Source organism: Sinocyclocheilus grahami, unplaced genomic scaffold, assembly GCF_001515645.1.
Source record: "Sinocyclocheilus grahami isolate Dianchi unplaced genomic scaffold, SAMN03320097.WGS_v1.1 scaffold2314.1, whole genome shotgun sequence".
NCBI classification, from domain to species: domain Eukaryota; kingdom Metazoa; phylum Chordata; class Actinopteri; order Cypriniformes; family Cyprinidae; genus Sinocyclocheilus; species Sinocyclocheilus grahami.
Genome location: NW_015507493.1, coordinates 27,382 through 42,066, shown reverse-complemented (window position 1 = coordinate 42,066; position 14,685 = coordinate 27,382). Strand labels below are relative to the sequence as shown.

Genomic DNA, 14,685 nt, shown 5'->3' with positions numbered 1-14,685 from the left:
AAACACTACTGTCAATCAAACTATCGGGGGAGGGGCCTGTCTGTGTGACGTCACTCAGGGCGGAGCTAAGATAAGGCGCCAGTCCAGTCTGTGCTGAAACACTACTGTCAATCAAACTATCGGGGGAGGGGCCTGTCTGTGGGACGTCACACAGACAGGCATCTGAGATTGGCTCGATTTGAGAAAGGGGAAAACATTTAACCAGATTTTTTAAAAATCACTGGGTGGATTTTTATTATTACAGGGTTGTTGTGTACACACACTGCCAACACACATTTCAGTTCAAACAACTTGTAAAAGGGCATGTAGCATCCGATGACCCCTTTAATATTTCAGATGAGTTACAGATGAGCTTCACCAGCAGAGGGCGCGCTTGTCTGAACTTTTACTGACTCTTCTTTGTGTCCCACATGACATACTATAAAATATGCACTTTAACTTTGTGCTGCCTACTTTCTAGACTAGTGTGTGAGTGTCATAAGGTTGTTTTGTCATCCAGCAGCACGAGAGTCTGAGCTCTGTCTGCTAACTAAACAAAGCTGCAGCTGTCGAGTGTGCATCAGTGTCCAACATTTGCACGCTTTGTTTTTCAGTCAAATAAGTGCATGATCCTGTGAAGTGCACTGTGAACAAAGTACTAGTGATACTGGCATAGAATAATGCATATATTACTAGTCAGAAGTATTTTTAAAAGGACTTTTAATTTTTTTTTGTTTTTTTAAAGAAGTCTCTTATGCTCACCAAGGCGGCATTTGTTTAATCAAAAACACATAAAAAATTTAAAGTGTCTTTTTTTCCCTTACTTAGCCCAAGCCTTTAAATGGTAATGTTTCCACAAGAATAACAAGCAGCAATAACGATTGATAATAATCAGAAGTGTTTCTTAAGCAGCAGATCAGCATATTATACTGATTTCTGAAGATCATGTGACACTGAAGACTGGAGGAATGATGCTGAAAATACAGCTGCGCATCACAGAAATACATTACAGTTTAACAGAGATTCAAGTAGAAAGCAGTTATTGTAAATAGTAAAAATATTTCACAATTTTACTGCTTTTGCTGTACTTTGGATCAAATAAATGCAGGCTTGGTGAGCAGAAGAGACTTCTTTCAGAAACATTAGAAATTGAGATATGCCCAACATCACTGGTGAACACACCTCACTGAAAAGTGAAAGATATACAAATAAAAGTGAAACGCATGCAAATAAATGGAGAAAATGCCATGCCTCAAAGACCCACGGAGGAATCGCGCTCATGTTTTCTCAGAACGATCAAAGCCCTTTTGTTGGTGAAGAAGCTTCAGCTCTTCACATCTTCATCCGCTTGGTTTTCCTGAGAAAGAAAGATTCATTTCAGTTCATCGTCATCATCTTCTTCTCTTGGTGGAGACTCACATTTCAAAGGCCTCTAAATAATGATCAGCACGATCCAAACATACTTTTTCAGCGAGCAAAAGGTCTTTCAGTATAACTGTCCCCCTAACCATAAAAATAACTTTAATATTGTTATTAATATTTCAAGACAAACACTTACTCAAGCAACTTAGGTTGACTTGATTCTCCACACATTACATTTTGTGCGTGCAATTGTGTGTAAAGTTTTTTAAAAAAGAGGCAAAGTTTAAAAAATGTAAGCAGTTGAAAAAAACTGACATTTAGTTGCAAAGATACTTACTGTAATGTCTAAAGTGGACTATCAAAATAAAGTGTTACCCATTTTTATATCAATATGGTACAAAATTATCCTATTTAAATCAATGTGATAGATGAGTAAGGTCAAAAGCAATCGAAAAGCTGTCTGATTATATTACCTAAATATGTGAAGTCAATTTTTTGTCATGCAATTTGGAATCAGTAACGGATTACACTTTAGGAGTACCTGTTGTTGCAGCACAGTGGTTTATTGGATTCCGATTCCGTGCGGCATGAAGGTCCTCTTTTTAAGTTGCGTCTTCGCCAGGAGATCTCTTTGTATGGATTTCTCTCATTATCTTGGATTTCACCTGTTATGTTTTATAAATGCAACAGATGGATGATTAGGTTTTACAGTGTATTGTGCAGAGTCAGCAGACACGGTAACTATTCACAAAATACAATATTCCTCTCGCAAACATTACCTTTTTTCTCATCTGAGTAACAGATTTGAAAAACCGGACTCTGTTTTTCTGTGATGATCACTTTGACCTCATTTTTAACACACAGGTACTTTTTGGGTTTAGCCACTGATTCCAGACTCCTCCAACCTCCAGAGATCTCTTGCTCACCCCACTTAAATAAGAACGTTTCATCAAAGGCCTTTCCCGTAATCAGCTTGTCTGTGAGTAAAGCCTGCGTGTGAAAGCCAGCAGACATGATTATATAGAATCAGAAATTATCAAATAAGAAAGTATTTGGCAATAAGCGATTTCTTTGCAATTCAGTGTCTGAGACATTACCTTAAATTTGACCTCTTCACCGTTAGTAACAAAAGGGAAAACAGACTTATTTTCCACCTCAAAGCCAAAAGCCATGCATTGTCTGGTTCTATTATACAATATATGATACACCTTGACTGAAGAAGACAAGACAAATCATATTGCTGGAATTAGAATTAAATCATTATGCAAAACACTTTCATGAAACGTACAGTTGAAAAACAAAACAAAACAGAACTTTACTGTACAAAACAAGAAACTACAAATGACATCACAGTACATACAGTAATGACTGCGACACAGACAGATCACAGCACAGGTTCAGACTTTTACCTGAGTTCCCAGGGTTGAATTTCTGTTCATTCTTTGCAACCAGCTGATGAGAACGATTGGGCCTCAGCCTGCTTTGAATGCACAAAAGCTTTCCACAGCTGGTCGACAGGTGCGCCGGTTTAATCGAGCTGATGTTCATTTTTGGAAAGCTTCTTCTGGACACTAATAGACAAAGATATCCATAGACAAACAGGTCATACAGACTGTAACAGCAACAACATTTAAAAAAAACAAAACAGCAAAAATGGCATTTTAATGGATATCAAAGGCACTATGCACAACAAACATGGAAATAATCTGTCGTAATGATCAGTTATTATTATAATCGTCATCTAACTAATTGGAAACAAAACATTCATTAAAAAGCATATCACCAAACCTCACATTGCCGCACTGGAAAACATACAGCCTAATGCAAGCAGCCACATGCATTCCAAATCCGTGTTGTTTCTAACAAATAAGGTTCCCTAAAGCAGGGCTGGACAACTTCGGTCCTGGAGGGCACCAGGGAACCAGACAAATCTTGGGAAAGATTTTGGGATCAAATGCAAATGTATTTCAGCACATCTCATCACAGCATTCCAAAAAACAAAAACACACTAAACACTGCACTTGTGGAAAGTTACAGATGTGTTTCTCTTTTCCCATTCGTAACATCAAGTATCACCCATTCTTTCTCAGAGTAACCAGCTGGATGACAACCCATCAGGTTTTAAAAGCAGTCACTCAACTGAGACTGCCTTGCTGACGGTCACTGAAGCTCTGCGAATTGCAAAAGCTGATTCTAAGTCATCGGTATCCAAAGCACATCAACTGATCACAGGGGTTCCTCAGGGTTCAGTCCTTAGACCGCTCCTCTTCTCCATATACACTTCATTGCTGGGACCCCTTATGCAGGCGCATGGTTTGTCCTAGCATTTCTATGCTGATGACACACAGTGGCACAAATCTAGCGGACAACTCATTATGGATGAAGGAACATCATCTGCAGCTCAGACTGGCAAAGACCGAGCTTCTCGTCTTCCCTGCCACTCCGACTCTACAGCACAATTTCACCATCCAGCTAGGTTCATGAGCAACAATCTTATTAAGCTCCGTTAGAAATCTTGGGGTAAACTTTGATGACCTTCATTTCATTTAACCTTTATTTAACCAGGCATATACGTATAGACATATACAACCATACACAAGAGGCACATAAAACAAAACAAGCAAACAAAAAATCTCAGTTAAATCATTTACAGGTTAAAGTAAAAGCACTCACTACACTGAAAAAAAAAGATACTAAATTTTTTAAGGTAAGTGGTTGCAAACAATTTATTTTAGCTACATTTCAATAAAAAAAATGTTGAAAGTTAGTCAACTAAATGTATTTAAATGTAGCTATAATAAATTGATTGCAACCACTTACCTTTATTTTTTTTTAGTAAATTTAATGAATAATTTTTTACAGTGTAGCATTTTTAAATGCACAGACTGAAATATTTGTCTCTAGTTTCAATCGCTTTTGTAGCACATTCCAATCGTTTTGGGGCAGCAAATTCAAAAGCAGAATGACCATAAGTAGTTTTCTTTCTAGGGATATTCAAGGAAATATAATTAGATGATCTAGTTGTATACATGTTAATATGAAGTTGCAGCAACTTTGAAGATATTCAGATAATACTTCAACGACTATACTGCAAGAACAGAATGATTCTGCTGGTTTTAGCTGCTGCGCAACAGTCATTTCTGTGCTGGACTATTGCAATGCTCTTCTGACTGGACCATCATGTGCTATCAAACCTCTACAATAATTCATGTATGTTGCTGCACTCTCTGCCCTGACTACCAATTAAGTCACTGATGCTTGCATACAGAACATGCACGGTCTACATCCCCTTCAGAAGCCCGAGCACGAATCCTTTACACTATTCAAGAAACAACTGAAAACTCTTCCATCAGCAATAAAATCTCTTCATTTACTCATTTCACTATGTCCCTTATGGGCTCTGCACTACAGAGGTGCACATGTCCTCTGCAGTACCCCTTAGTTGTGGTAACATTTCATTTTAATTAATAATAATTTTAAAAAACACAGCCTCTCACGGTTTATTGCGTGTGTAAAACAGTAAAAAAGGTCATAAAATACGCATTCAATAGTTAACGTTTACTTATTTTGCCAAACATCACAGTTCATATATATATATATATATACACACAGTGTCGGGGGTAACACATTACAAGTAACGTGAGTTACGTAATCAGATTACTTTTTTCAAGTAACTAGTAAAGTAACGCATTACTTTTTAATTTACAAGAGAATATCTGAGTTACTTTTTCAAATAAGTAACGCAAGTTACTTTTGTTTCCAATGTATTGATTGACAGCTCTGGTGTTGCCATGGTGACAGAAATCAGAAGATGTTACTGTAGTTCTAAAATAAATATGAATATGCATTAATTCATCTCACTCACAAAAAAACAAACAAACACAGATTCAGTATTCCTCAAAATGAATAAAAATAATGCAACTCAGAATATGACGCAAACCTGCAATAATTAAATATTAAACAACACAAATATGCTTTATGTATTTAATCCCATTCTATTAACCAATGTCTTTGCTTCTGAGCTTCGATGATTCAGTTCAAGCGTACTAATAAACACAAATTACTCTAGACAAACATTTGTGTCTTTGTTTATTGCTGAAGTGTTGAAATGTCGTCTTCTGTATTCTACTGTACTTTCCCTTCAGCCTGAGGCTTATTCATTTCACTTCTGGTGTGAAAGGCTTTTATATTTGCCAAAAACAGAACTTTTTTATTTTAAAAACAAACAAGCAAGCCCTGTCCAGATTTAAAAAGTAACGCAAAAGTAACGTAATGCATTACTTTCCATAAAAAGTCACTAAGTAACATAATTAGTTACTTTTTTATGGAGTAACGCAATATTGTACACTCTTAAAAAAAAGGGTTCTTTGGGGTTCTATATAGAACCCTAGGGTTCTTTACTCAACTCCAAAGAACCCTCTATGCCAAACATGAATTCAAACCAAGAAGAACAAAGAGAGAAGCTGATGGAGATGTTAACATTTTTTCTGTGAGTATTTGTGGTTTGCCGTATAGTAAAATATAATTATTTGTTTTGCTGAAGTAATTGTATATTATTCTAAACACACTGTATTTGGTTGTTGTAGATGTTCATCTTTCTCAGAGAGCACTTTTAAAGTTTTACCACCACCTTATCAGCGTGCTGAAAAGTGGAAGTCAGAGGAAACGTGACCAGCTTGCTGCAAAACAATAACACAAAAGGTACATTATTTATTTTTCCTCACAGTACCAACTTTGGGAAACGCATCAATCAGCTAATCTGAAGTTACTGATATATTTTTTTCTTCTTCTATTTTCCACATTTTATCATGCAGGTTCTTATGATTGATTGATTGATAAATAAATTCATATTTTGTACTGTCACTGCAGGTCTGGACTATGGAGTGCAGCATTACTTGTTTGGTCATCTACATTCAGATGAAAACGCCACACTCCTCTCTAATTCAAGTAAGTTTTAAGATTTGATTTAATTTAATTTTTTTTAAATAAAAAGAGTGCTATTTTAGAGAAGTAAAAACAATAAAAAGTATGAATAAATAAAGAAAAATGGATTTATGTTAATCCCTGTAACTGTTGCACTATGAATTGCTGTGTTATATATTGCTTGTCATTGTAAACGCTAATAAAAGTGTCTTGAATGATCACACAACACCTTGATGTGTTATGCTTATTTCAGTTTTTCTAGTGATAAAGTAGCTATATGGGCTGTTTAAGTCTTAACATTTTATTAAAATAAAACAAAAATTAAATCCAAAGAATAATCCCATGATGGGAACCCCTAAAGGGTTCTATATAGAACCCTTTTCCAGGCTACAAAGAACCCTTGAAAAGGGTTCTATATGGAACCTTTTAGGGGTTCCATATATGAAGTGCCTGATAGAACCTTTTAAGGTTCTCTATAGAACCGTTTCTTCTAAGAGCATTACTTTTAAAAGTAACTTTCCCCAACACTGGTTATATATATATATATATACACACACTCACACACACACTCTCTCTCTCACACACACACACACTCTCTCTCTCTCACACACACACACTCACACACACACTCTCTCTCTCACACACACACACACACACGCATACTCACACACACACACACACTACCGGTCAAAAGTTTGGGATCAGTAAGACTTGTAATGTTTTTTAAAGAAGTCTCTTATGCTCTTATGCGCATTTATTTGATCAAAAATATAGAAAAAAAATTCAAAATGTTATTACAATATAAAATAATGGTTTCTATTTAAACTGTAATATATTTCTGTGATGTGCAGCTGTATTTTCAGCATCATTCCTCCAGTCTTCAGTGTCACATGATCTTCAGAAATCAGTATAATATGCTGATTTATTATCAGTGCTGAAACTGTTGCTGCGTCATGTTTCTTTGGAAGCTGTGATACTTTTTTTCAGGATTCTTTGATGAATAAAAAGTTAAAAAGAAGAGCATTTATTTAAAATAGAAATATTTTCTAACAATATACACTAGCGTTCAAAAGTTTGGGGTCAGTTTTTTTTTCAGTCATTTTTATTCTTTATTCTTTTGAAAGAAATTAAAACTTTTATTCAGCGAGGATGTGTTCAATTGTTAAGAAGTGACAGCAAAGATTTATATTGTTAGAAAAGATTTATATTTTGAATATATCAAAGAATCCTGAAAAAATATCACAGTTTCCAAAACAATATTTGTCAGCACAACTGTTGATAATTCTAATAATAAATCAGCATATTATACTGATTTCTGAAGATCATGTGACACTGAAGACTGGAGGAATGATGCTGGAAATACAGCTTTGCATCACATGAATATATTATATTTTAAAGGATATTAAAATAGAAACCATTATTTTATATTGTAATAACATTTTGCAAGTTTACCGTTTGTTTCTGTATTTTTGATCAAATAAATGCAGCCTTGATGAGCAGAAGAGACCTCTTTAAACACATTACAGTCTTACTCCCCAGCAAGCAATAGCCGTCATTTCAGTCTCGGTTAATCACGTTCGCAGTGTCAATAATATCGACAAAGATATACAGTAAGTGTCATTCATGGCATGCTCTATATGTAGCGAAATCGAGGCAATCTGTGTCTAATTTTAACAGCTAGCTATAGCCCTATACCAGTAACCAGACCAGCGAAGAGCATGGCCAAAATAGCCTTAAAGTTGTTTACATGTCATTTTAGCTCACGCAGCTTCTTATCAAATGCAAGTAAACTTTTGAATCATTTAGGCTAAATTAGCATTATTTTATATAATTATTTTACAGCATTATTAAACATAGCATCATTTATTATGCCAAAAATAATGCTAATTTAAATGTTTCAAAAGTTTACTTGCATTTGATGATATGATGCCATGCATCCCACAAGCTGTTACATGTTACATTCATACACATTATACGATATTCGACTGTCTTTCCCAGCAAGCAATTTTCAAAAAAGACGTCTAATAGTCGTCTAAACACAGCCTAGATGTCTAGGCTAAATGTGGGCTGTCAGTGAAAATGTAACAGACGTCTAACCATAGCCCAAGAATAGACCAGTCATCAAATACAGCGCTAATGAATGCCTACATATACCTTTTGAGCGGTAGTGTATATATATATATATATCTCGTATTATTAATATACCAAAGTGCAATAGTCAGTCACTGAGGGGTGCATTTTCCTAAAGTTTGACTGTCATTTAATTAAAAAAAGAAATCTATTTAAGACAACCTGCTTCTTGTATCAAGAAACATATCCTTTAGAAATGAAATGTGCAAATGATAAAGATGCATGAATATACCTGGTTTTCGGATGATCAGCTGAATTCCCCGTCCTCGGGCTGCTTCACCGAAGAAAGCGTGTGTCTGCAGATCTCGGGGATGTCGTGCGCATTTATAGACACAACTGATGCAGCATTCTCACGTTTACCGGAGGACGCCGCCTTACCGGAATCATTACTCCGGACTGATCTGTCCCCGTATCTGCGAGGCTTTTGGGAAGAATTTACACGAGAAGGAAACGCCTCCATGGCCAAAGTTCACAAAAGAACAGCATCCATTAATGATGTGGGATATAAACTCATTCAACAGAATCTCTGCTTGGAGATAGTTACCTGTATCATTCAAGACACATTGTGCAGGAATCCTGAGAGTGCGTATCAATAGCACGAGTTTATGTTTCGCGTGCTGTTTATACGCAGAAATTGAGTTTGGCGTGCATATGATACGCAATGGGGAGGATTAGGGTTGTGGGGTAGATGCGTGTCATATACACGCGAAACAAGAGCGTATCATATGCACGCCAAAGTCCATTTTTGCGTATCAGTACCACGATTTTCTGTTTTTATTTGGCGTACTATTTATGTGCATTAACATGAGACCGGGCTCATTGCAATAATGTAAGCATCATTAATTGTGCTTAAAAAAAAGCTATCAAATGAAAATTTAAGAGCATCTTTTGATCAATGCCAAAAATCAACCTTCCCATCATGAGTCGATATGTGACTCCTTACAGTGATTCTCTGATGCCATTTTTTTCTAACATTATTAAATGCCTGTCATCTTTTATGATGAATTCATAAATGTATAGGTCTATTGTAAACTTTTTCAAAACAATACAACAATGAATTGAATTGGAATAATATGGCACACACACAAAGATTAAGTATAAAATCGGTGTGTCAACAAAATGGAGCAACAAAAGAGGTGCACATAAAAATGGCATTTTGGCATATTTACAGACTGTTTAATGAAGCTCAGCGGTGGCATGATTGCATTTAAATTCATAATAACAAAGTTTTGAGATTCATATTTTAAATACAAATTTATAAAAATATAGAAATACCAAATGATTTGAAGAACTGTCTTTAAAAATGGAACTAAAAAAGCCAGTAGGTGAGAAACGCTGAGCCAATCATTGTGTAATTTTTGTCACACTGAACAACAATGACTGTATTTGCATTATTGTAAAGGGTAAGTTTAGGGTTGGGTGGGTGTAGACATTGATGACAGCGGCATGATCAGATGACCAGACAACAGTATTCATAAAATGTAAGTCACTTCATATTAACCTCTTGTTTATTGAACTATAAAATCACTCACTCAACACTCATCTCACAAACATCCTTTATAATCAATGAATCTCAGCGTGTCATAGACACAAATGTCCCGCTATAATATACATCACTAGGTTTGTGTGTGGAACTTGGGTTGCCTATTGAATGGGTAAAATATAGAAATCTCTTTCATTAAAAAAAACTAGGCTAACCAGTTTAAAGTGGAACTTTGTCACACCATGTCTACTTAATAAACTGCAATGTCTCAACTGCAGCATCCTTTATGAACCCTATTGTTCTCTATGCGTACAGGACAATTACATTCATCTAATGCACTGATGCACATCCTTACAGATGGCGTAAGTGTCCAAATAATTTATATAGAACTGAGGAGGGAAAAATCAGTCTTGGGTTTCTGACTGGATGTTGATAAGCATTATTTACAGTAACATGTACAGTACTTACAGTGGTTTGTAACAATACATGGGAATTTTGTTACTTACCTTGTAATTTGCATTAGAACTCGTTTATTACCACTTTAACACTATTATTTCTAATAAAAAAAACAGTTCATATGTAACAGTTCATTACAGGCTGAAAGACTAATGTAATAGTTTAGGTTAAAACTGATGTCAGTCTACTATAAAGCTGTAAATGTTTACTGTAACTGAGGGAATTTGCCTTAACTGACCTTCTTCTCTGTCAGAAGATTTATGCTGGATGTGTTTTTCATCTGTTCTGACCTGCTGAATACACAGTTTAAGTGAATGATGTGACTTGAAGCCAAGAGAACCCATGCTCAGTCAGAATTGATGCTCTGCATAACCCAAGTCTTCGTGCGCACACACACACACACTCAGACACACTCACTCACTCACACACTCAGACACACACACACACACACACACACACACAGACACTCACACAAACACACACACACACTGCAGTGCTGTGGAAGACAGCGTTGTTAATTCACTACTCCACCAACAATTCCTTCTAGTCATGAGAAGAGTAAAAAAGCATTCACTGGGGCTTTACAAAAAAGTTACTAAAGCACTTGTTAGACAAATTCTTCAGATAAGCCTTTATTTTGAAATCCAATCAAATCCAGGGCCAACAGATTCCAAACAAAGAACAAACAGAGAGAGAGCGAGAGAGAGATCAAAAGCACAGCATGATCAGTCAGTCAGTGCAGAGCAGCAGGTGAAGCAGCAGGAATGAACTGAAGTCTAGAAAACAAAACCGCTTTGAAATGGCCTGCAATCATTCACTGACACACTGTGAATTAACAAAAGCCATTTTCGCAACAAACAGCTGAGACATGGGATTCAGCAGCGTGAGGAAGCACTGTGCATGCTGTGCTATAGAGCAATGCATAATCCAGAAGAAGAAACAGTCAGTGTAGAAAACGAAGCTGGGACGGCTCAGGCCAGAAACTGGCTTTGCATAAAGAAGCAGAAAGGCTGGCTCGCAATCAACGCAGAACCTCGTTCTCCTCCTCACTCCACTCTCACATGTGTGCTACAACAGCAAATTTAATACAGTCAGCTTCCAGAAGAGCTAAAGACGTGCTAAAACATTAGTCACATTTCAATCTAGACTCAAATCTCATCTGTTTAGCTGTGCATTTACTGAATGAGCACTGTGCGATGTATTTTTTGCAAAATCATTTGTATTTTTAACGGTTTTAAATTCATTTTAAATCAATTTCTAATAATTTTAAAAGTTTTTAAATCCCTTGTTTTATTGTTGTGGTTATTGTTTTATGATTATTTTACTTCCTTTTATGTAAAGCACTTTGAATTACCATTGTGTATGAAATGCTATATAAATAAACTTGCCTTGCCTAGAACGTAGTTATAATATATTTTTAAAATCCACTAAAATTTTTTGTGAAGTGATCGTGGCACACTTTTAAGCAATGCAGTTATAAAACACTTCATCCGACTACACTTAAAATCAGTGTTAGTGCTAATTAGTGTATTTATATTAAGTGCACTTAAGTAGCACAGCTGGGAAAACGTACTTATAACTATTACATTACTAAGATATTTTAAATATATAATCAATTCAATTTAAACTGTGTTAAAAGTGTTCTTAATTTTTAAATTAGTCAAAGCACACTTTTAAGAAATAGACTTTTTGGGGTACAGTATACTTTATTTCAATGCACTAAAAATCCATTTAAGTATCAGTGGTATTTAGTATACTTTTGCAATCTCACTTAAGTAGAAATATACTTTTAATTAGCGTATTTATAGCATATCATTATTTTATTTAGCTCAAAAGTAAGAATGTGCTACAAATGTGCTTGCTTGTATTTAAGTATTTTTTTAGTGCGGTCAAGTACACTTGTTTTTAATTGATTACATTAACATCAGGCTGCTTTTATCCTTACACTCTGGAGCTGGTTACAATTCGGGCCATTTGCACCCACGTGGTTCAATGCTTCAGATGTTCTCATCAAAGTGTTTTTTGCATGTCTACAGTCAGATGCCTTCATTGATTTATTAAAAATGTGTGTAGCCTCAGATGAAGTAAATCCTGCCATCAGTGAGACGTGTTTTAACCTGCTGGAACTGAACTGACTCAACATTAAACCAGCTCCCGCTGAATAATCTCACTACGGTTTTCAGTAGAGCTGCTTAATCGCTAAACTGAACTCGTTTCATCATGAACTCCAATAATGACACTATTGTCTTGCTGCAGCTGCATTAGAGCAGAATTAGGATTTGAAGTGTGCATCACTGATTCGGTTACTTCCCTGAAAGATCTCTACTGCGTAAAGCACTATAAAAATAAAAGAGACTTGAATAATGCAATTTTTTTTTCAATGCTCTCAATGTAAAACCATTCATGTCAAATCTTGTGTCTCCACTGTTCACAATTTCTAAATTCTTCAACGTGGACGAGTTTGTTTCTTCATCAGATTTGGAGAAATGTAGCATTGCATCACTTGCTCAGCAATGGATCCTATGCAGTGAATGGGTGCCGTCAGAATGAGAGTCCAAACAGCTGATAAAAACATCACAATAATCCACACCACTCCAGTCCATCAGTTAACATCTGGAGCTGAAACAAATCCAAGGAAGATTTTTTTTTTAAGAGTTTCATTCTGACGGCACCCATTCACTGCATAGGATCCATTGCTGAGCAAGTGATAGAGTCAAAGGTGCACGCAACCTCCAAAACAAACACCTCTCTACACTCCTCATTAATCACAACTACATCTGGTGTGTTAGCAGACAGGCACGAAAAGATTTCAGAGTTACTGTTAAGATACTGAAACATAGATGGTTTTACACAGGAATGTTTGTATATTCTTTCTACAGGTGGTAAATGGTTTGATATGTCTTTCACTATCAGGTCCACTGTTCTGTCGTGGCGTGCTGTGTACATTCCCTTGTAAGCACGGCAGCCATTCAGGATATGTGGCAGTGTTTCAGTGATCTGTTCTGTAGTGTGATGCAGACAGTGAGGAACCTGAGCTGGAGGAAACCAGATAGAGAGGTTGAGTCTAGTAGGAAGAACTTGTAATCTGGCCTTTACTGTGAAAACGGTCACTGAGTCACTGAGTGCAGTATTCTTGAGAAATGAGTGAGAAACAGAGTGATCAGCAGAGGGAAGACATGCAAGTTTGGTTCAGTTCTTCAGTTCAGTCCAGTGTTGCTTTTGGTGATACTGATGTAAATCCATGAGAGTTCGCCGGGCACCTGCGGATGTTAGCGGGTGGCTATATCCACCGAATGTGGCTGTTGCTCTGACATAAGTCTGGGGGTCAGTCATGATATCCTCGGAGACCCTCACACTCTCAGAGTCAGACCGGGCCCACTCCAGTGATACTCCAGCTCTTACACAGAGATCATTCAGGTCCGGCCAGTCTGACCAGACACCAAAACCAACAGAGTGAGTGTCCAGTTTCCAGCTGGGTTTTCTTTTGAAGCCAAGGAAGTGGGGCTCTGACTCCCTGCTAACGGCAGCTTGCGTCTCCTGAGGTCCAGGAACAGGGAGGATCGAGCCAGCTCCCTAACATCTTTGTCATCATTATGCTGTTTATACGCAGAAATTGAGTTTGGCATGCATATGATACGCAATGGGGAGGATTAGGGTTGTGGGGTAGATGCGTGTCATATACACGCGAAACAAGAGCGTATCATATGCACGCCAAAGTCCATTTTTGCGTATCAGTACGACGATTTTCTGTTTTTATTTGGCGTACTATTTATGTGCATTAACATGAGACCGGGCTCATTGCAATAATGTAAGCATCATTAATTGTGCTTAAAAAAAGCTATCAAATGAAAATTTAAGAGCATCTTTTGATCAATGCCAAAAATCAACCTTCCCATCATGAGTCGATATGTGACTCCTTACAGTGATTCTCTGATGCCATTTTTTTCTAACATTATTAAATGCCTGTCATCTTTTATGATGAATTCATAAATGTATAGGTCTATTGTAAACTTTTTCAAAACAATACAACAATGAATTGAATTGGAATAATATGGCACACACACGAAGATTAAGTATAAAATCGGTGTGTCAACAAAATCCATCAGAGGTGCACATAAAAATGGCATTTTGGCATATTTACAGACTGTTTAATGAAGCTCAGCGGTGGCATGTGTACCGTCTCGACCAATCTGACACACTAATTTTAATTTGATTTAACAAATCAATTATTCATTAGATTAACAAATCGTCACAGTCCCCTCACTCAATAAACTGGATGCCAGGATTTCTGCTGAACACCAGGCCCTCTGGTCACCATGACAACTAATCATGATATCACTGGTTTTATGACC

The 14,685-nt window shown here is 36.6% G+C and overlaps 1 protein-coding gene across 3 annotated transcripts; it reads right to left on the bottom strand.

Annotated features, from left to right (window-relative positions):
* Window positions 1-1,066: 1,066 nt before the first annotated feature.
* Window positions 1,067-8,822, bottom strand: LOC107574710 (uncharacterized). 3 transcript variants are annotated; one of them, XM_016261154.1, is made up of 6 exons: window positions 8,627-8,822; window positions 2,751-2,912; window positions 2,439-2,554; window positions 2,121-2,331; window positions 1,883-2,006; window positions 1,067-1,336 (listed from the first exon to the last, which is right to left on the bottom strand). In XM_016261154.1, the coding sequence occupies exons 2-6, from the start codon at window positions 2,887-2,889 to the stop codon at window positions 1,312-1,314; spliced, it is 615 nt and encodes a 204-aa protein (XP_016116640.1). In that variant the 5' UTR covers window positions 2,890-2,912; window positions 8,627-8,822; the 3' UTR covers window positions 1,067-1,311. The 3 variants fall into 3 exon arrangements, with proteins under 3 accessions (XP_016116640.1, XP_016116642.1, XP_016116641.1); XM_016261156.1 differs by having other exon boundaries at window positions 2,121-2,271; XM_016261155.1 differs by lacking the exon at window positions 8,627-8,822 and having other exon boundaries at window positions 2,751-3,268.
* Between the last annotated feature and the right edge of the window lie 5,863 nt (window positions 8,823-14,685).

Excerpts from the sequence above, each read along its gene's own strand:
- LOC107574710 (XM_016261154.1), bottom strand. The coding sequence starts at position 2,889 with ATGAACATCAGCTCGATTAAACCGGCGCACCTGTCGACCAGCTGTGGA. Across the intron at positions 2,555-2,750 it reads ATTCAACCCTGGGAACTCAG|TCAAGGTGTATCATATATTG; the intron begins GTAAAAGTCTGA and ends TGTCTTCTTCAG. Across the intron at positions 1,337-1,882 it reads CCACTGTGCTGCAACAACAG|GAAAACCAAGCGGATGAAGA; the intron begins GTACTCCTAAAG and ends TTTCTTTCTCAG.